Source organism: Microcaecilia unicolor, chromosome 3, assembly GCF_901765095.1.
Source record: "Microcaecilia unicolor chromosome 3, aMicUni1.1, whole genome shotgun sequence".
NCBI classification, from domain to species: Eukaryota; Metazoa; Chordata; class Amphibia; order Gymnophiona; family Siphonopidae; genus Microcaecilia; species Microcaecilia unicolor.
The window spans coordinates 240,203,509-240,226,304 of NC_044033.1; the positions used below are offsets into that span (position 1 = coordinate 240,203,509).

The 22,796-nt window shown below is 43.9% G+C and overlaps 1 protein-coding gene across 1 annotated transcript in view; it reads right to left on the minus strand.

The window, feature by feature from the left end:
• Positions 1-644: 644 nt before the first annotated feature.
• Positions 645-22,796, minus strand: part of LOC115464487 (gastrula zinc finger protein XlCGF7.1-like) — a 44,166-nt gene continuing 22,014 nt past the window's right edge. Inside the window, exons 3-4 of the mRNA XM_030194859.1 lie at positions 5,347-5,460; positions 645-1,507 (exon numbers count right to left, since the gene is read on the minus strand). Coding sequence (XP_030050719.1) covers positions 645-1,507; positions 5,347-5,398 — 915 coding nt within the window. The 5' untranslated portion in view covers positions 5,399-5,460. The remainder of the gene's footprint in view (positions 1,508-5,346; positions 5,461-22,796) is intronic.

The window sequence follows — 22,796 nt, forward strand, 5'->3', positions numbered from 1 at the left end:
ATGGTATCAATCTTGTATGAGTCCTTTCATGAAGTAATCTAAAGTGGTCTGGGGTTCACCAAAACTGGTTTCTTACAACGTTTTCACGAAACATACATTAGAAACCTAACTATATATAAATATCGTATAGAATCCTCTCCTTATAAATGCAAAATGATGTATAAATAACGTTCTTTTAGTGCTCAGATTGCAGTGTATATATTGCAGCTATGAAACAGCTTATAACATATCACTGGGACCCACCATCATAGCACTACCCTCCCTCCTTTCCAATAATAGTTAAGAATCAACAAAAGATGGTACTTAGCTTCAGATGTATGTTAGATCCCTGTGAATAATGAGGCTGCTTTGACACTAGCAATCTTGCTTCATTTTTTGTCTTTTTCTTCTACTGCTATCGGTGCAAATGTGTATATTAGTGTTCATGTGCTTAGTGATTTAAAAAGTTCATGTTCTCAACATGCTGCATGTTTTGCCAAACTGGCTTCTTCAGGAGAACAGAAATCTAAAATGAAATCAACCATAATCATATTATACATCATTGCTATAATCTTGTTCCTTCAATAAACATATTATGCTTCTATACTTTCTTAAAATTATGTTTGCCATGGCTACTCACAGGAAGGCAACAGCCCGCAATCCCATCATTTAAATGGTTTCTCTTCTGTATGAATTCTTTCGTGGACTTTCAGGTGAGCCTTGCTTCTGAAACATTTATCGCATTCTGAACATTTAAATGGTTTCACTCCTGTATGAACCCTTTCATGCTGTTTGAGCTTAGGCATGCTTTTGAAACATTTACCACATTCTGTACATTTAAATGGTTTCACTCCTGTATGAATCATTTCATGCTGTTCAAGCTCAGACATCCTTTTGAAACATTTATCACATTCAGAACAGTTAAATGGTTTCTTTCCTGTATGCCTCCTTTGATGCACATCCAGTTTGGTTTTCCTTCCTAGATATTTATCACATTTGGAACACTTAAATTGTTTGTGTACTGTGTGAGCTACTTGCAGGCTCCTTTTCTGACTGACACTATCACATTTGCAATATTTAAATGGCTTGTTTCCTGTGTGAGTTATTTCATACAATTGCACATAGTGTTTGCTTTTTAAACATTTATCACAATGAAAACATTTAAATAGCTTATGTCCCACACGAACCATTTTATGCAATTCTATGCTCCTTTTCTCACCGACAGAATTTTCACATTCAGAACTTTTAAATGGTTTTTCACAGTGTCCAGATAGGTTCGTTTTATTAGTACCTTCACAGTCATTAATTTCAGTCCTAAGACTGCTTCTGTGGCTTCTCTTTTCTCTGTCTAATTTTTCTCCTGGCTGAGCTCCTGCTTTCACACTGCTCAGTATCATGCTACTGATACCTCCCTGACAGTCAGCTGAAGGATCAATGTAGCCTCTGGAGGGGTCTCTGTGTTTCCATTCCTTTTTCTGCTGTTCATTGCACTTTCTCACTCTTTCCCTCTTATTCCTAAATCCATCATCTGTTGAATAAAAAAATAAGAGTATGATCCTTAATTTTACAGCTATGGAAAACAACATACTTAAACAAAGGAGGCTGCGTTCCTACTCTGGGACAGATGTAGACCCGGGGAAAGGGACGGAAAGGAGGGAGCTTTGTCAGGAGGGTGGGAGGGGGCTCAGGGGGTTCAAAAAATAATTATTTTTAAAGTGATGTGGGTGCCAGCCCAATACTCAGTAGCTCATGTCCTGTGAGAGCCAGCTGCTAAATGCAAATCCCTGGGCTCCTCCGAAATGCCACCCCCTGTACTGCCCCTGACCTGTCCACTTTTTCTGTGAGCAGAGGCAATATTCAGTGGTACTGCCTGCTTTAGTGCCAATTAATTTGGGGGGGTCAGGCAGTTCCAGGGGATTTAAATGGACAGGAGCCTCTGCTGCCCATTTCAGTTGCTTTCAAGATTGTAATTGTGAACCACCAAAGCCCAAACTCACTGCAAACATAAATGTCTTGAATGACATATCCCCCAATCTGTGTGTAAATGCCAATATTCTGACCATGCAATATTCTGAAAATATCCTCTTAACTTTCATAGGGAGACATTTGGTCTTCCCTGATCATTTTTCTTCCATTAGTTCCTCCAGAACAGTTCAGATGAGGGGGTTTTGCACTCCTACCAGCAGCTGAAGAGCATTTTCTGTAATCAAAACACTAGGTTAGTTCTGAACTGCTCTGAAGGAACTACAGAAAAGAAACCTAAGATCACGTCTCCTTCCTTAGCGTTCCTCCAGAGCAGTTCAGATGAGTGACAAATACCATACCAGTGACCTTCACAAGGGTGGGACAGTAAAATCCATGGACTACACTCTCTATCCAAAGACTGCATCCTGTCTTGCCTGCAAATCCAAATTATAATGCCTTAAAAATACAAAAGAATGCCCAGGACGCCTTACAAATTTCTAGAGGTGCCACCAGACCACTCCCTGCTCAGGAAGGAGCTTGTCCCCTCGTATCATGCACGTTTAGCACTTCTGACATGAGGCAACCTCTAAGGCAGCTGTTCCCAAACTGTGGGTCATTTGCAAAATCCTCATTTGGGTTAAGAAGCAGTTAGCACAACATTTGCATTCTCCTGTTTCCCACTACCATCACTGCCGGGCAGCTGCCTCTCAAGGTTGGCGGCAGCAGTGGTGAAAATAGCAGCAACCCACAGGGGTCCCTCTCCCTGCACTCAAGACTGATATTTCTGCTGGTCCTTCCCACAACTCTCAGCTTCACATGTAAGATGAGAGACCCACGTGGCCTGGTGAGTTGTTACGCTGCTCCTGCCGACTACAGAGGAAAACAGGTTGAGTGTTGAGCGGGATTGAGAGAAAAATGCATTAGTGAGAAGCAGAAACAAAGAGGAAGGGCTGCAGAACAGGGGGACAGAGAAAGAGAGTAAGAAGAGGCTGGATGGCAAAGGAGACAGAGAGAGTGAGACAGACAGAGAGAGAGGGTGAAGAGAGAGAGAGAGAGTGAAGAGGATCCATGGCAGTGGGGGAGGAGGAAGGGGAAATCCCGGTAGGGCAGTCCACAAATCTACATTTGCCTAGGGCCCGATATAATGTTAATCCGGCCCTGGTGGAATACCCAGGACAGCAAACAATTGAAGGGTGGAAGACTGTAGGTTGTGGTTTGGAATGGGATGTCCCATAAGAGGCCTGACTACTGCGGATCCTAAATTTCTGAGTGTTATTATCTTGTCAGATTCAATTGCTCTTCCTTTGCCTGGGGTTAGGTATCCTAATAACTTCAGGATTAGTTAATAGTGTGTGTTATCTTTAACTCACTCCCTTGACAGGTACTTAAGATATTTTACCATCATTCCGGGTGTTTTGCATAATACATCGTGTCTGAATTCATTTTTCATTGCTGCCAATTAGAGAATGACACAGGGAAAAATTTCTCCCCGTCCCCATGGGTTCTGTCTCCGTCATCACAGGCCCCATCTCCATTCCCGTCCCGCAAGGCCCTGTCCCCGTCTCGTGGGCTCTGTTCTCATCTGCAGAAGCCTCAAACACTTATCTAATATAATAATTCGCACCTCCAACGTTCTGAAGCTGACTCCGTGACAGTGTGGCAGTGAAGCCATGCAGTGTTCATAGGGTTCATAATCGCACTCCTGATCACTGCCCCACCCTCTGAGGGCAGGGAAGGCTGCATGGTAACGCGACATCAGAAGGAGAAGGGACCAACCATACGGAATCGCACTCACATAGCGCCCCTCCGAGTTCCACGCCCCCCCGCCTCCCTCCCTCGAAGTGCAAACAGGACCTGTCCTCCGGCAGCCCCTCGCCATCCTGCATGCTGGCTCTAATTTAAAAATTGTTACCTCGGTGTCCGGCATCAGCATTGAAGGTGAGCGGCACTACTGACTGCCTTCCCATCTGTCTGAGCTCTGCCTCTGGTCCCACCCTTCCGGAAACAGGAAATGAGGGCGGGACCAGAGGCAGAGCTCAGACAGATGGGAAGGCAGTCTGTAGCGCTGCTCACCTTCAATGCTGAAGCCGGACACCGAGGAAACAATTTTTCAATTAGAGCCGGCACGCAGGAAGGCGAGGGGCTGCCAGAGGCCAGGTCCTGCTTGCACTTCAAGGGAGGGAGGCGCAGGAGCGTTGAACTCGTAGGAGATGGGGGGCATGGAACTCGGAGGGCAGTGGAGGGAGGGAGGGCGAGAGGGAGGGGAGCGTGGAACCTTGCTAGCGCCCGTTTCATTCCTCTACGAAATGGGCCTCTTTTACTAATGATTTTATATTTAAATGTTTTCATTAAAGTATAAAAAGGAATAATATCCTGTGCAACTGTGGTTTATAAATCACAAATAGAAAACAATAATAACAACGAGCAACTACAATAACCCCACCATCACCACCTTCTACCCTTCCAACCCCAACAATAGCTGACTTCTGCTACCCCAAGGTGTCCTAATTCACCTTGTTAAAATGTTCAGGGGTACAAAATACAACCCATTCTGCGTGCCCTAGAGGGGAGAAATCTGCCCTATGAAGCAATGTTATGATTTTTTAATCTGTGGATGAATAAGAAGTTATCAACAATTTCAAGTTGTCCTGTCTTCCACAGTCCCTTCCTGCAATAGAAGATGTCTTCTTAGAAGATGTGCTGGTAGCAGGATCTACAGGATCCCACATGCAAATTTTGCTAGCTCTGGTCAGCATGTTTGCTTGTTTTTCCAAAAAATAAAAATATTGTTGTCTGCATCAATCAAACATAAATAACAGTCCACTTCATTACAAGGCTTCAAAGCAGAAAGTAACACGGGGACAAAGTTTGTCTCCGTCCTCACGGGCTCTCTCCCCATCCCCGTCCCGTGGGCTCTGTCCCCGTCCCCGCGGTTACTGCGGGTCCCTATCCCTGTGTCATTAACTACTGCCAATATTGTCCAATAAACAGCTTTTCTATTTTTATTAACTTCTGAGCCTTATGTCCGATCCTCTTAGTGTTTATGTTTTAGGACTGCGAGTGGGAAGTCTTGGTCTAATTCCCAGAGTACTAATTTACCATTATTTCTTTATTTTTGCTTCTCACTTGTTGCTGTTCCTCTCTTGGGGTTTGGCAAAACGTGATTTGTCCCCTAGTCAGTCAGATTTTCAGGAAATCCACAATGAATATTCATGAGAGAGATTTGCATGCACTGCCTCCACTGCATGCAAACCTCTCCAATGAACATTCATTGTGCATATCCTGAAAACCTGACTGGCTGGGGTACCTCCAGGACCAGGCTTGGGAACACTGGCACAGAGTGTTTATCTGGACTCCACAAGGCAGTTTTATAAAGATAAGAAACAAAATAAAAAAACTTGCCTGTTACAGGACAGTGAACCTGTTCAGATGTCTTTGATTCAGGAGGATCCATGAAGTGGAGATCTTCTTCTTGTTTAATGTTCAGTGAGAACACAGATGTTACAATTGGGAAGCCTGTGATAAGAAAATAAGGGTATTCAGCGAGCCCTGATAAAATCTGTTTTCTAATATAAGATTAAGTTTCCACATCTTTGATGTTGATGATCCATCTCCTGTGATCTGAAAATGCAAAGCCCTTTAACTCCAAAACATTCACTTACTTGTTCTGGGGTTCTTCATGTTTTCTTTTCCCTCCAGTTCAGTGTTGCACAAAATATTTCTAGGGGGTTCAAAAACGAACTGAATCTCCCCACTTTTGTACACCTTACACTATCTGCTTTATTTAAATTAATGTTGCTGGTTTTTAAAATACTAGGGATGGCCCCAGCAATGTTATCACTTTATATACTCCTTGAAGAGATTTGCATTCTTTGGATGACGTTCAATTTCAACTTCCACCAAGAAATGACATGTGTTCACGTGATACAAGAAAGAGAACGATTCCAGGACAGGGTCCAGTTAGACTGAACTTGTCACCAACTCAATTACGACGTCAACCTTTTTATAAGATCTTTGGAAATGCACTGGTGACTCAACATGCTTCGATTGAACGCAGACCCACATACAATGCAAACAGCTTGTGGACCTCAACTTATCGTTCAGCCTCTTCAGGGCTTATTGAGTTAAATTGGCAATTAACAAACAATAAACCGTCAGCTCTTCCCGTTCATGTGCAGAATATACTAAAGCATAGCACTAAGAAATGTCTTCTAAAAGTAAACAAAAAAAAATGGACAATCAAAGAAAAACTAAATGCACTGGATATGCTAAAGCCGAGCCTTACTCATGCAAATGTGTCTTGTAAGCTTGGTGTTAGAGAAGCAATTCTTCATGGCTGGATCAAGAAAGAGTCCAAGCTAAGGGAATCCATCTTGGATTTCGACGAGAGTGAGGGTTTGCAAAGGAAGAGATTAAAACTCAGCACAGACAATGATTTGGATAAGGCTGTGTTCACATGGTTCACACAGGAAAGGGCAGAAGGAATGCCAACTTCTAAGGCAAAGTCTCTGAAACAAAACCTTGACAGTGAGCAAGGAATTTCAAGGTATTTCAAAGCAAGCAATATAGATGGTTATGGTGTTTTAAACGTCGTCATGGGATTTGGCAACTTGCCATATCAGGTGAAATTCATCCAGCTGACATATTTCCTGCTAATGACTGTGCAGATAAACTATGCACCTTAATAATTTAAAATGGATATTCTCCAGAGCTAATCAAGCTATAATGCAGATGAAACGGGGTTCTGTTAATCGAAAGCTCTCAGACAAAACACTTGCCTACAAAACTGATGAACAAAAGGCAGAGGGCTTCAAGGAGATTAAGGATTATGTAACACTGCTTTTTTGTATGAAAAAAAGGGGTTCACACACACTGAAACTACTCTGCATTGGGAAGTCAAAATCCCTGCACTGCTTTCACCATAACAATATAAACACGCAAGTATTCAAAAACAACAACAGCAAAAATGCTTGGATGACGTTGGACATATTTCAAGAATGGTATCATAAGCATTTTGTGCCATCTGTTTGGGCTCATACAAGGCACATTAAACTTGAGCCAAAGGCAGTACTCCTTCTCGACAACTGTCCTGCGCGTTCTCCGGTGGAAACACTAACCAGCAAAAATGGAAAAATCAAGGTAAGCTGTCTTCCCAAGAACACCACCTCCAAAATACAACCGCTGGACCAGGGAATCATTTCTACTTTTCAGATGAAGTAGAATATTTGCAAAGGTTACTAAAGGCAATCTGATTACTGGGTTAGATTCAAAGGGCTTCCTTGAAGCAGTTTCCTTAGAATCCAAACTATATAGAGAGGAAAGGTCCCAATTAACTTTCTTTCTGAGACATTCTGAGAGAAGAGGACATTTCTCTGGGTAAGTGATGTGATTTTGCTCTGTGCTTGGTAACTTAAAGACCGGGTCTATAAGAGGAAATGTATGTTATTCATAAACACAGAATTAAAAAGAAAAAAAAAAAAGAAGCAAACTTTGTTAACTATTCTCCATACCCTTTAACCCATAGTTTTAAAATTTGAATTTTCCGCAAACAGCATTAACAGACAGACTCTAGAAGGCACAACAGGGCCTAGTTCAGTCCTTATTCCCAACCCCTACCCAGCTCCCACCCACCCTAGCTCAACATTTATAGTCAATTATTCTAATTAGGACAAGAGGAGGGGAGAGAATAGGACATGACATACCTCCTTTCTGTGGTTTTTGCAAGTACATTCAAAGTGGTTTACATAGTATATACAGGTACTTATTTGTATCTGGGACAATGGGGGGTTAAATGGAGGAGCTGCAGTGGGAATCGAACCCAGTTCCCCAGGATCTAAGTCTGTTGCACTAAGAGTTTATATTAGAGTACTGATAGAATTGAAAAATGAACTTGCAGAACTATTATTAGTAATATGTAATTTATCTTTAAACTCAAGCATAGTACCGGAAGATTGGAAGGAGGCCACTGTAATGAAATTTTAAAAAATGTTCCAGAGGAGATCTGGAAAATTATAGACCAGTGAGCCTGACGTCAGTGAAGGCCAAAATGATAGAGACTATTATAAAGAACATAATTACAGAGCATATTCAAAAGCATGGATTAATGAAACAAAGCCAACATGGATTTAGTTAAGGAAAATCTTGCCTCACCAATCTATTACATTTCTTTGAAGGGGTGAACAAACATGTGGATACAGGTGAGCTGGTCGATATTGTGTACCTGGATTTTCAAAACATTGTACAAGCCCACCTTTAAATGCTCCTGTAAACGACTTGAAAACTGTGCTGCCTACTAATACTACAGCATACTGAACGCTCCTTCAAATGATCTCAATGCTGTGCTAGATCAATAACACTGTAGCAATCTGATTTAAATGCCGTGCATGCTCAATAATACTGTAGCAATCTGATGCAAATACTGTGCTTGCTTAATAATATTGTAGCAGCCTGATTTAAATGCTGGGTTTACTTAATAACATCTTAGCAGACTGGTGAAAACAAAAATCTCCCTTTAAATGTTCTAAAACTTCCTTAAATGCTGTAAATCGTTATGTTGCTAGCACTGTTTCTATGCATGGCAGCGTAGTAGATGCCTAAACACTGTTTATACGCTTGGCAGCTATTAGATGTTTAAATGCCTATATCTGATGCAAAACGCTGTAAGGCCGCTAATGCCTCCGCCTACTCTGAGCTAAGTGCACTGTTTACCGAATATAATACACTGTTTCGAATATAATGCTTTACTGACCTAGATTCTGCCTCACACACAAACTAACGTGCATACAAACACTGATATGAACACCAGTAAAATACTCCTAACCATTAACTGCCTCACCCTACTCCTGCATGCACCTACAACCCCAGACACAGACAACCTCACAATTCACAAACCACAAACAAATCACGAACATAACATGTAGACCCAAAAAGACAAAGAAGACCACGAAAAACCTAGCATCCACGGACCCCAGCAAAGAATAGGAAAGAAAGAACGTTCCAAACCATTACATCAAGGAGAAAGACAACTAATAAATATTACCACAAACCCGAACCCAAAAGAACACCAACAAATACAAAAAGGTTACACTAATGCCAGATCAGTAATCAAGAAAACCACAACACTGACCGACTGGATCACGGATGACCACCTTGATTTCCTACTCATTAGCGAAACCTGGATCCATGATTCCAAAGACCCAATAATCTTAGAACTATGTCCACCAGGATACAAAATTACCCATTGGACAAGAGAAGGAAAAAGAGGAGGAGGCATAGCCATAATCTATAAATCACAATTTACAGTTACTACAACAGCAGAATCAATCCTACCCCAACTTGAAATAGCCTCAGTTAGAATTAACCACCCCGATCTACTTGATCAACTAAAACTAATCATTTTCTACAGGCCCCCGGGCAATTGGCAAGATTCACAAACACACTTTATGGACTTCATATCAAACACTTGCGTGTCTTCGCAGAACCTCCTCATAGCAGGGGACATCAACCTTCACCTTGAAGACACTAACATAAAGAACGTAAACGATTGCAAGGAATTTATCCAACTATGGGAACTCCACTGGCCTAATATGCAACCTACCCACAAAAAAGGACACACACTAGACATTATAACTTACAAATTTTCATCAGAGCCCATTTTCACTATCACAGACACGAAATGGACAATTACACCATGGTCAGACCACTACAAAGCAAATACCTCCCTCTACTGGAAAACAAAAGGGTCACAATGAAAACAAGAAAAAAGAACCTACACTACAAGAGGCAAAATAGACCCACTAATATTCTGGCAAGAACTATACACTGACGAATGGGTAACTCCTACAGACTCACCCCAATTTCTACAAGAATGGGACAACAGATGCACAGCAATACTAGACAATATAGCACCGCTCCAAACTAGATCCTCAAAAAGAAAAAACTCAATACCATGGTTTAACGAAGAAATGAAAGCCTTAAAAACACAGGTCAGAAAACTGGAAAGAATATGGAGCAAGAAAAAAGATGAACTCACTCTTAACGACTGGAAACAGTTGCAAAGAAAATACAAAATCAGACAAACCAAAAAAATGTACTACAAAACCATAATAGGACCAAACTACAAGGATACACATAAGCTATTCTCACTCGTGAACTAACTCCTAAACACTACACCGGTTACCTCTAACAATACAGACACCCCATCCGCAACCAACTTAGCGAAATATTTCAATGAAAAAATTATAAAACTCAGATGCATGTTACGTTCTAATCCCACCGATTACACAAGCATCCTTGAATGCCTAGATCCAAAACCAGGGGAATACCCAACAGATCGTTCTTGGACCAAATTCGACAAAATTTCAGTAGATGAACTCTCACAATGGCTTAAAAAATATGGCAAGTCTCAATGCAAACTAGACATTTGCCATGTTAGCCTAATAAGAGCCGCCCCCAAACAATTCAAGAAAGACCTTACGGACCAAGTAAACCACAGACTCCAAAACGGTTTATTCCCCACGAATAAAGGAAACATCCTACTCACTCCTCTGCCAAAAGACGCTAAGAAAAGCACAATGGACCTAACTAATTATCGACCAGTTGCATCTATTCCGCTCAACCCAAAATAATGGAGGGAATAGTTATGAAACAATTCACTGATTATCTAACCAAACACTCAATTCTACATGAGTCACAATCAGGATTTTGATCAAATCACAGCACCGAAACTTTACTAGTGGCGGCAATGAACTCATTCAAAAAACAATTGCAACCGGGAAGAACATACTCGTACTACAATTTGACATGTCATGCGCCTTCGACATAGTTGATCATGGCATATTACTTCATATACTAGAATACTTCGGAGTCGGAGGCCCAGTCCTCAAGTGGTTCGAGGGATTCCTCACCACCAGATCCTACCAAGTAATAACAGACGCCGAAAGATCACTTCCATGGACACCAGAATGCGGAGTCCCTCAAGGATCCCCCCTCTCACCAACTATCTTCAACCTAATGATGACACCTCTAGCTAAACTATTAGCCGATCAAAACTTCAATCCTTACATACACGCAGACGATGTCACGATCTACATCACGTTCAAACATAATCTAAACGAAATCACTAACGAGATCAACCAAAGCTTCAGAACCATGCACAGCTGGGCAGATTCATTCCAGCTAAAACTCAACACAGAAAAAACCCAATGCCTAGTACTCACTTCTCAATACAACACTAACAATTATTCCACTATAACCACACCATACTGCACCCTTCCTATATCAGAAAACTTGAAGATTCTTGGAATCATCGACCAAAACCTCACACTCGATACCCACGTGAAGAACATGATGTGGAAACTCAAAAGAGTTAAGCCTTTCTTTCCGAGAAACATTTTCCGCACCTTGGTACAATCTATGGTAATTAGTCACCTGGACTACTGTAACACTCTGTACGCTGGCTGCAAAGAACAGACTATTAAGAAACTCCAAACAGCCCAAAATACCGCAGCTAGACTCATATTTGGAAAGACCAAATACGAAAGTGCGAAACCCTTAAGAGAGAAACTTCACTGGCTACCACTCAAAGAACGGATCGAATTCAAGATCTGCACGATCGTACACAAGATCATTCACACAGACGCCCCGTTGAACATGCTTAACCTTGTGGACCTACCGCCCAAAAACGCCAAGAGATCAGCCCGCAAATTCCTCAATCTTAACTTCCCCAGTTGTAAAGGACTTAAATATAAGCAAGCATACGCCACTACCTTCTCCTACAGAAGAACACAGATATGGAATGGGTTACCCCCAGTCCTAAAAACTATGGACAATCTAACCAAATTTCGCAAATCTTTAAAGACGCATCTCTTCAATAGAGCCTACAAAAAGAACCCTTAAAGTCACAAGTCACCACTCAACCCACCCTAAACAGCTAAATAAAATACATCTCCTAAGCTATCCTATCTAACACCATCTTTTCTAACACCATCTTTTCTAATTCCTCATCCATCTTCTGCTTACTCTTGATTGTATCCAAGATCGTGTCATGACCTTGTCATAACAACACTCTGTAAGCAGGGCCGTGCCTAGGGTCTCCGGCGCCCCCCTGCAGTTGACTCTCCGGCGCCCCCCCCCCCGAAAACGAGCGCTACACTACCCGCGCTCTTCTCCCCAGATCCTTTTTTTTTTTGTTTAAATTTACCTCTCCGGCGCTTGCAGCGTAGGCAGCGTTAGTAAGAAGGAGGCGGCGCTCCCCCGCCCCGACGTGTCTTGCCTTCGCTGTGTCCCGCCTTCTTCTGACGTCAGAAATGACGTCAGAAGAAGGCGGAACCGAGCGAAGGGAAGACACGTCGGGGCGGCCGGGGGAGCGCCGCCTCCTTCTCACTTACGCTGCCGCGCGCCGGAGAGGTAAATTTAAACAAAAAAAAAAAGGATCTGGGGAGAAGAGGGCGAGGTAAGCACGGTGCGGCGGGGCGCCCTCCTGCCATGCTTACCTCGCTTACCGCATCGGCACGGCCCTGTCTGTAAGCCACATTGAGCCTGCAAATAGGTGGGAAAATGTGGGGTACAAATGCAATAAATAATAATAATAATAATAAAAGGTATTTGACAAAGTACCTCATGAAAGACTCCAGAGGAAATTGGAGAGTCATGGGATAGGAGATAGTGTTCTATTTTGGATTAAAAACTGGTTAAAATATAGAAAACAGAGAGTAGGGTTAAATGGTCAGTATTCTCAGTGGAGAAGGGAAAAGAGTGGGGTTAGCAAGGGGTCTGTGCTGGGACCGCTGCTTTTTAACATATTTATAAATGATCTAGAGATGGGAGTAACTAGTGAGGTAATTAAATTTGCTGATGACACAAAGAGGGGAATAATCGAAAGGGACGCCCACGTTTTTCTGAGGACATCCTCGCAGGATGTCCCCGTGAAGGGGTGGGGAAACCCGTATTATCGAAACAGGATGGACGTCCATCTTTTGTTTCGATAATATGGTCGGGGACGCCCATATCTTGAAATTTAGGTCGTCCTCAGAGATGGTTGTCCTTAGACTTGGTCATTTCTGATTTTCGGTTATAATGGAAACTGAGGACGCCCATCTCAGAAATGACCAAATCCAAGCCATTTAGTCATGGGAGGAGCTAGCATTCGTAGTGCACTGGTCCCCCTGACATGCCAGGACACCAATCGGGCACCCTAGGGGGCACTGCAGTGGCCTTCAAAAATTGCTCCCAGGTGCATAGCTCCCTTACCTTGTGTGCTGAGCCCCCAAAAATCCACTACCCACAACTGTACACCACAACCATAGCCCTTATGGGTGAAGCAGGCACCTAGATGTGGGTACAGTGGGTTTCTGGTGGGTTTTGGAGGGCTCACATTTACCACCACAAGTTTAAGAGGTGGGGGGGGATGGGCCTGGGTCTGCCTGTCTGAAGTGCACTGCACCCACTAAAACTGCTCCAGGGACCTGCATACTGCTGCGATGGACCCAAGTATGATATTTGAGGCTGGCATAGAGGCTGGCAAAAAATATTTTTAAAGATTTTTTTTAGGGTGAGAGGGGGTTAGTGACCACTGGGGGAGTAAAGGGAGGTCATCCCCAATTCCCTCCGGTAGTTATCTGGTCAGTTTGGTCACTTTTCATGACTTGGTCGTAACAAAAAAGGACCAAGTAAAGTCGTCCACATGCTTGTCAGGGACGCCCTTCTTTTTTTCGATTATGGGTCGAGGATGCCCATGTGTTAGGCATGCCCAAGTCCCGCCTTCGCTACGCCTCCAACATGCCCCCGGGGACTTTGGTCATCCCTGTGACGGAAAGCAGTTGGGGACACCCAAAATCGGCTTTCAATTATGCCGATTTGGGCGACCCTGGGAGAAGGACGCCAATCTTGTGATTTGTGTCGAAAGATGGGCGTCCTTCTCTTTCGAAAATAAGCCTTAAAGTTATTCAAAGTCGTTAAATCATGGGAGGATTGTGAAACATTACAAGAGGACCTTACGAGATTGGGAGACTGGGCGTCCAAATGGCAGATGACATTTAATGTGAGCAAGTGCAAAGTGAGGCATTTGGGAAAGAGGAACCCGAACTATAGTTTCATAATGCAAGGTTCCACATTAGGGAGTCACCTACCAAGAAAGGGATCTAGGTGTCATTGTTGATACGTTGAAACCCTTTGTTCAGTGTGTGGCGGCAGCTAAGAAAGAATGTTAAGCATTATTAGGAAAGGAATGGAAAACAAAAATGTTATAATGCTTTTGTATCGCTCCATAGTGCGACCGCACCTAGAATACTGTGTTCATTCTGGTCACCACATCTCAAAAAAGATATAGTGGAATTAGAAAAGATACAGAGAAAGGTGATAAAAATGACAAAGGGGATGGGACGACTTCCCTATGAAGAAAGGCTAAGGTGACTTGCCAGCTCATTTTTTAAAGTGATCGCCGGCCATCTTCCGACACAAATCGGGAGATGGCCGGCGATCTCGCAACGACGGCCAAATCGGTATAATCGAAAGCCGCTATTTTGACACCATCGCCGCTTTTCCATCACAGAGCCAGCGAAAGTTGAAGGGGGCGTGTTGGCAGCGACGCAAAGGCGGGACATGGGCGGGGTTACGAAATGGACAGCTTTAGCCCATAATGGAAAAAAAAAAGGGGACGATGAAGAGCATTTGGCCACTTTTACTTGGTCCCTTTTTTTTCAGGTCCAAGCTTCAAAAAGCTTCAAAAAGATTACCTCCCCGTACTCCCCCGGTGGTCACTAACCCCCTCCCACCAAAAAAAAAAACCCTTTAAACACTTTTTTTCCCAGCCTGTATGCCAGCCTCAAATGCCGTACCCACCTCCATGACAGCAGAATGTGTTCTGTCCTCCGACAGCCTTTTCCTGCTTGTGATGTGGCTCTGGGGTGAATGTGACACCTTTTCTGTTATTTGCACTGCAGAGTCACATCAGCAATGCATTGTGGTGGGTGTAGGTATTGGTAGTTGGTAGGCTCTACTCCCCTGGTGCTTTCCCCCTGCTTACTGGGTCAGAGTGTGCCCTGTTTTGTTTCCTGTTGTAGTCCATGCGGTAGTGGCCATTTTTGTAAGCCAGTTTTAGTTCCCTTTCCTGTGTTACACACGTTAGAGAACGTAGTTCTTACCTTGAATGGTGCTGAAAGAGGGCATTGTACACCATTGTGCCAGCTCTGACCTACTGCTAATCTTAGTACCAGGGGACTCTTTGCCAGTGGGGCACAACCTCTGATCTGCAGTTAACTGTGAGTAAACATGGTTATTTCACGAAAGGACTTTTTCAGAGAGATTAGTCTTCAGGTATGAACTGGTGTGCCAAAGTTATATAGCAGCAATAAGTCCTAGAGGCTGTATGCAGGTCCCTGGAGCAGTTTTAGTGGGTGCAGTACATTTGTGGGTAGTGGGTTTTGGGGGGGGGGGGGGGTTGGGGGGGCTCAGCTCCCAAAGTAAGGGAGCTATGCACTTGGGAGCTTTTCTGAAGTCCACCGCAGTGACCCCTAGGGAGCCCGGTTGATGTCCTGGCATGTCAGGGGGGCCAGTGCACTAAAAATGCTGGCTCCTCCCATGGCCAAATGTCTTGAATTTGGCCAGGGTTTGAGATGGCCGACATAACTTTCCATTATCGCTAAAAAACGAACCCGGCCATCTAAACCCCCGCCAAATCCAAGGCATTTGGCTGGCCGGAACCGTATTATCGAAACAAAAGATGGTCGGCCATCTTTTTCGGAAATACGGGTCTGGCCAGCTGTTTGCGGCGCCGCCAAAATACATCACCGGCCATGTATTTCGCCGGTGCCGTTCGATTATTCCCCTCTTGGGCTCTTCAGGTTGGAGAAAAGATGGCTGAGGGGAGATATGATAGAGGTCTATAAAATAATGACTGGAATGGAATGGGTAGACGTGAATCGTTTGTTTACTCTTTCCAAAAATACTAGGACTAGGGGCATGCAATGAAGCTACAACGTAGTAAATTTAAACAAATTGGAGAAAATATTTCTTCACTCAAAGTGTAATTAAACTCTGAAATGCCTCTTTGATCAGGAACCAGTTCAGGTCTGAAAACACAGCTGAAATCACTTCAGAACATCCTTCAAATTGGATTTTTTTTCCATATCATAAGGTCAGTTTGTATAGATTTTCTTTAGAAATGCCAATGCATCTGAACCTTGCAGATGTTTTTGTAACTAAAGTTCCAGCTTCTCCTGAAGCAATAGTATAACCAATAAAGATTAATATTAAGATATATCCCAAACTATTGATGAGATGGATTTGAATGTATGTGTAAAGAGAGAAACTTATTTATATTTAGGTAATGACTAAGAGGGGCATAATGGAACAGAAACGCCTATCTCCATGGGCGTTTATCTCCGAGAACGGGTCCGTGAAGGGGCGGGGCGGATCGTATTTTTTAAAAGAAAAAGACGCCCATGTTTTATTCGTCAAGGTGTGAGCTGGGCGTTTTTGCTTTTCAGCGATAATGGAATATGAAATCGCCCAGCTCAAAAACGAATAAATCCAAGGCATTTGTTCGTGGGAGGGGCCAGGATTCATAGTGCACTGGTCCCCCTCACATGCCAGGACACCAACCGGGCACCCTAGGGGGCACTTTTACAAAAACCAAATAAAAGGTAAAAGAGCTCCCAGGTGCATAGCACCCTTCCCTTGGGTGTTGAGCCCCCCAAATCCCCCTCAAAACCCACTGCCCACAAGTCTACATCATTACTATAGCCCTAAGAGGTGAAGGGGGGCACCTACATGTGGGTACAGTGGGTTTGGGGGGGTTGGACGACTAGTAGCATTAAGCAGCACAATTGTAACAGGTAGGGGGGGGATGGGCCTGGGTCCACCTGCCTGACGTCCACTGCACCCCCTAACAACTGCTCCAGGGACCTGCATACTGCTGCTTGGGAGGAGGGTATGACATTTGAGGGTGAAAGTAAAAAGTTGTGAAACATCATTTGTTGTGGTGGGAGGGGGTTAGTGACCACTGGGGGAGTCAGGGGAGGTCATCCCCGACTCCCTCTGGGGGTCATCTGGTCATTTAGGGCACTTTTGGGGGCCTTATTCGTCAAAAAACAGGGTCCAGGAAAAGTGTCCTAAATTCTAGCTCAAAACTGTTCCATTATCGGCGAAGGGCGCCCATCTCTGTTCGCCCGATAACCACGCCCCAGTTCCGCCTTCGACACGCCTTCGATACGCCCCCGTCAACTTTGTCCGCATCCGCGACGGAGTGCAGTTGAAAGCGTCCAAAGTTCGGCTTTCGATTATACCGCTTTATTTGTTTTTGTGAGAAGAACGCCCATCTCCCGATTTAGGTCGGAACTTGGGCGTTATTCTCGTTCGATTATAAGCTGGTAAATATACCAAGGCATTTTCTTAAGGTATAACCACACTTGAAACTTCAACTAGTTATTTCCAAAACTGAGTAAGAAATCATCTCCCTCCCCCCCCCCCCCTTTTACAAAAACGTGATAGCAGGGCTGTGTCAGAATTACCACACCAGCAGTCGCTAGCTCGGCTTCGTATAAGTGGGCCCATATATGCGATGATCTGAATTTTCCACTCAGAATGAGGAAAGGATACATAATTCAAACATACTAACTCAAATGATATGGCCATTCCTTAAACACTTCTTCACAAAAGGGTAGTAAATTCGTGGAACGGCCTCCTGGTGGAGATGAACACTGTATCTGAATTCCAGAAAGCTTGGGACAAGTATATAGGATCTGTAAGGGATGGAAAGGGAGAGCAGATGGCATGGATGGGCAGGCAGACTGGGTTTGCAGGTGATCTTTTGATACCAGGGGCGGACTGAGAGTGCTCTGGGCCCCCCCCCCCCCCCCCACTCATGCCCACACACACACGCAGATGCTACCACTGCACCCCCACACACACATAACACCGCCACTCCTGCAGCCATTACCTTGAAGGGGTGGTCTAGTAGCTTGTTCGGGGCAGAGATACCAAGGGTGGCCCATCCCAATGCTGAAGATTGAAGGCTAAATGAGTGAGATTTTTCTCACAGGTCCCTGCCAAGTCTTAAACCAGCTCTAGCATATGTACATTCTTAAAACTGACATATTCTAATTAATAAATAGTAAATAATTGCTTTTTTATTCAAAAATTTATTATACATACTTAAAGAGATTGACAAACATCACAAAATCTACATCAATGCGGAGAAGAGCAAACCAAACATTAATCTAAGGAACACAACAACATAACCTCTCTCCAGCAGCAGGCATATTATGAATTTATACAAAACCCTACAAAAGTCACTTGGGACCTGAATGACCAAATCTACCATTCCATAAAAGCACCAACGAGGACCTTCCTAGGAAAAGGCAGCATTGGAAATATCACAGTGAGGCCAGAGCATCAATACACTTATCAGGAAAATTGAACAAGCAGGATTACTACTACTACAGGTCCCCACAATCAACATGGTCACACCTACAGACACAAATACAGGATAAGTGACCACAAACTAAGGGGCATTTCACTAAATATTAGCGAGTACTAATGGAATTCGCTGTGCTAAATGCTGCATGTCCTATTTTATACCTATGGGCCACAGGGCACTTAATGCACACTAATTTTTAGTAAAAGGACCCCTAAGAGTAGAAATATGTAAACAACAATTAGCGTGAAAGCTCAAGACGCCAGACTCTACATGCAGCACAACACCAGAGAAATAGAAAATGTTGCATTTCCTCATGTACAGTGCAAAATATAAAGATAATTCCCAAAACTGACACATTGCAGTCAATAAATGGAAAATAAAATTATTTTTCTACCTTTATGGTTCCAGTATCTGCTCCTTCTTATCTCTTAAATCACTGTCCAGAGCCTCTTGTCCATTTGTCATGTTTTTCTCTCCTCCTATCTTCTTAATTTCTTCCACGCATTGATTTTTTCATTCTCTGCATGTCACCCTAATATTCCTTTCCACCCTTCTCCATGCCCAGCATGACCCCCCCCCCCATTTCCCCTCCCACATTCCTCCATGCCCAGCACATCCCACGATCTCCGCTTCCACCATGTCCCCCTGATCTCCCTTACCACCCCCTCCATACCTAGGCCAGAATGTTCCCCAGTCTCTCCTCCCCCATTCCTCTGTGCCCAGCACTCCCTTCAAACTCCCCTTCCACCATATGCAGCAAAAGATTATTAGAAATAATGGACTGCCTATGCGTGGTCCATCTGTAAAAACTCTAAAGCTGTTCCCTATTTCCATTCTTAATTCTGATGTTAAAATTATAGCTAAGGTCCTAGCGAATCGACTAGCGAAAGTCCTTCCTGATCTAATCCGTTCCCCAAAGATAAGATAAAGATAACGTTTGCCATATGGTTAACTTGCTGCATGTGGCTAACAAGTTAAAAACCCCCTTGTGTCTTTTAGGATTAGATGCCAAAAAGGCATTTGACCGGGTTCATTGGCCTTTCATGATTAATGTTATGTAGCAATTGGGATTTGGATATTATTTCTGCGCCCTCGGTTTTCTAAGTTGTCCACTTTGTATTGCAGATCTTCATAATACTCAAAAAGCTTAAATAATTGTAATTCAGCCCCGCTCAGCTGCTCATCCGTACACGCCTCCAAGTCCACCACACGCCCGCCCAACTCTCGCAGATCAATGCACAGGATATCCATGCACTCTAGAATTTCCTCTTTGGAGGATTTGATCTCCTCCTGAATCTCTGTTAAGCATTTGGTTATGTCTTTTGAAAGGCCCCGTTTAGAAGAAGCTTTACCTGCCTCATTAAGGAACATAGTGGAGTCAGAGTCTGAGTGCGAGGCACGAGCCGACGACAACACATGGCGCCACGGGGCCTTGGCAGCTTGCCTTACCGGTTGGCGCTCGCTCTCCTTCCGAGCTGTTGACATAGCTTCCATACGACCAGAAAAGCCCTCACTCAAATCAAAAACGTTGCCCCGATGAAAAGATTTTTCAAATTAGGGGTGGGTGGTTGCTGATATTGCTTAAAGAAGGCAGGGACGCGTCGGAGCTACAGACTCAGGCAGCCATTCAGGTCCTAAGTGTCCAAATTGTTATGTTTCTGCTAGCAGGTAGAGAAGAGGCTGGAACCCACTCTGCTATGGGCTGGGGAGGGGCTGGAAACCTCTCTGCTAGGGTAGCTGGGTGGGACTTGCTTGCTATTGGTCAGCTGAGTAGTAGCTGACATCTGCAGCTCAGTCAGTAGCCAGGATCTATTTTTACCTGCAGTTTCTGGTAAATTGCTGTAAGCCTCTTATCTTATCCCTGCTGGTTGTCAGCAATTGTTCTGTGTTCAGTTTTGTGTTTGTTTTCCCAGGGTGTGGTTAATTGGCTTCCCTCTGCAGCTGGGCTGTGGTCTATGGTTGACAGTCAGGTCAGTGTGTGTCTTTTCAACTTGTTTGTTTTAAGTTCTGTCTGTTGTGGTTCCACCTCTTTCTCTGGGGTTAGTGTGCTGTGTTAACCCTTTGGTTTCTGTGTCTGGCTGTGTGGGTTTTGTGCCCAGAAGTCTTTGCTCTGGCCAGTACTCCTTTTGCTTATAGTGCTGGGTTCTGTCTGGTCTGTCCTGCCTGTCAGTTTGGTTCAGCTTTACCTGTTACTACTGCTGCTTCCTGTTGGCCCTAAGTCCTGCCGGCCGCTTGCACCCAGGGGCTCAACTCCTGGGGAATGGTGGCCAAGTGCAGGTGAAGTCTGGGGAAGCTGTTCCGGTATCTTTGTTCCTGTTTTTCCCCGGGGAGTACCTGTTGTTGCCAGTCCGTTCCTGTGGCCCCGCTTCCGCTATCTGGGTGCAACCTAGCCTGTTAGTGCAGGCCGTGCGTATCCTGAAGTTCTCTACCTTTGAAGAGTTCTGCACCTCTCCTCGGGAGATGGAGTCCTGGGTGAGTACCCTGTGGGCTATTTCTTTTATGAGTTGTGGTTCGGTCTACCTCAGGCCTCTCCTAGATTTCCTTTCTGTCTGTGGCCTGGGCTCAAGGGCTCACAAGCTGGGTACGAGTGACACAAATGTTTGATGTTTTACACCATCTCCTGTGATCTAAAAATGCAAAGCCCATTAAATCCAAAACATTTACTTACTGTTGGAGTCATTTGGATTTTCTTTTCCCTCCCACTTAGATTGTTGAGTGAAATATTTCTCATCTTCATTTTTAATCTTGAATACAACATCAGGATTAACAATTGAATAACCTGCCAATAAAAAGTAGGAAAATTACTGGAGCGGTTCCGTCTCTGATGGAGCAGTGTGTGATGTGTGCATGGAGGTGTGTGTATATGTGTATATACAGAGATCTTGGGGTGTGTGTATTTGTCTGGCAAAGCTTGGAGAGAAGAGGCAGCAGTGGCCTGACACTTGGTTAGATTATATCATAGAGTTTTCCTGGTACAGAGATTTCTCTTCATAGTCCTCCTAGGTGGAAGCATTGCAGGTGCCAATCTTCTGGTTATCATTTGGAGAGGTTATATGTTGTACACTATAGTTGACTCGTGTGCAGCTGATATGTCATGGCCTTATGCAGAAGTCTCGGAAGAAATCTTTGAGGTAAATCCTAAATCTTACTGCACAGATTGTGTGTTTTTAGGTTTCATTGGACATTCAGGCAAACACTTCACTGGTAAATGCTGTCAAGTGATGGATGTAATCATCTGTGCAATAGAGGGTTGCACTGAGCTTCAGCACAAAATGCTTTAATGCAAGTGCAGAACGTTACTCTTGATACAGTAAACTAATGACAAGTAAACTACTGATGTACTAGAAAATGTGCAATGATAGAAAAACAGCACAAATTACGGATTGACTTTGGAATACAAAAAATGGTTCCATGTCGGGAACGGTATAGGAATTCAGAAGAAGTGTTTGCTCTCACGTTGTCAAGCATTTAACACTGGATTGCAAATTGGACTGTTTTTGAGTGATTACCCAGAACCTAACAACAGTAAGACATTTGATTACTGGAGGAGAATTTAAAAGTGCAGGTCATTTATATATTTAAATCATTTTTATTGGCAGAAACAGAATTACAACAGTTCCCAATGAAAAGGCAAGCGCATTATTCCAACCGTTGATCTAAGATCACTAGACAGTTTCCCCCCCTCCTCCCCCCACCCTCCCCCCCTCTATTATCCACCCCGCAACAATACTAGAATTCCAACACTTTATGGCGTAACTTAGTATACACTAAATGTGAAGCATTACATTACCCAACATGGTAAGTACATCAAACAAGCTCAGCTTTAGCCGTTTATTCCCTCCCCACCCCCCATCCACCCCCTCTCTGCCTACCTCCTCCCGCTCCAAAGTATGGCTCAGCAATTTAATATGTGGCTTTTTCCCTTATGTGGTAGGGTATTCCACTTGGGTTCCCATCTGGCCTTGAATCGAAGACCAGGAACACTATCCCATTGACGAAATCCACATCTGTCCACCCTCATTTGCTGTATCATTTGAATTCTCCACATTTGAAGAGAGGGGCACAACGGGGAGAGCCAGGCCCTCAAAATGGTAGCGATGCCAAAATAATTGGCCATTCCTAGAAATCCCTTAAAACCCACCGGAGGATCCGAGGTAAACTTAAATTGGTGAAAAAGAAGCAGCGGGTCATACACCAACGAACAGTCCCACATTTCATCCACCCTCTTTAGTAGGTTCTGCCAGAAGCGACGCACCAAGGGACAGTGCCAAAACATATGCCCCAAGGAGGCCATTCCGGCTCCACATTTCAGACACGCACCAGTACCACCAATGTTTGCCATCTTTGCCCGTTTAGGTGATATATACAGTCGCATGATAAATCGATACAATTTTTCTCGTTGAAACACCGAAAGTCTCAACGAGTATATACCCTT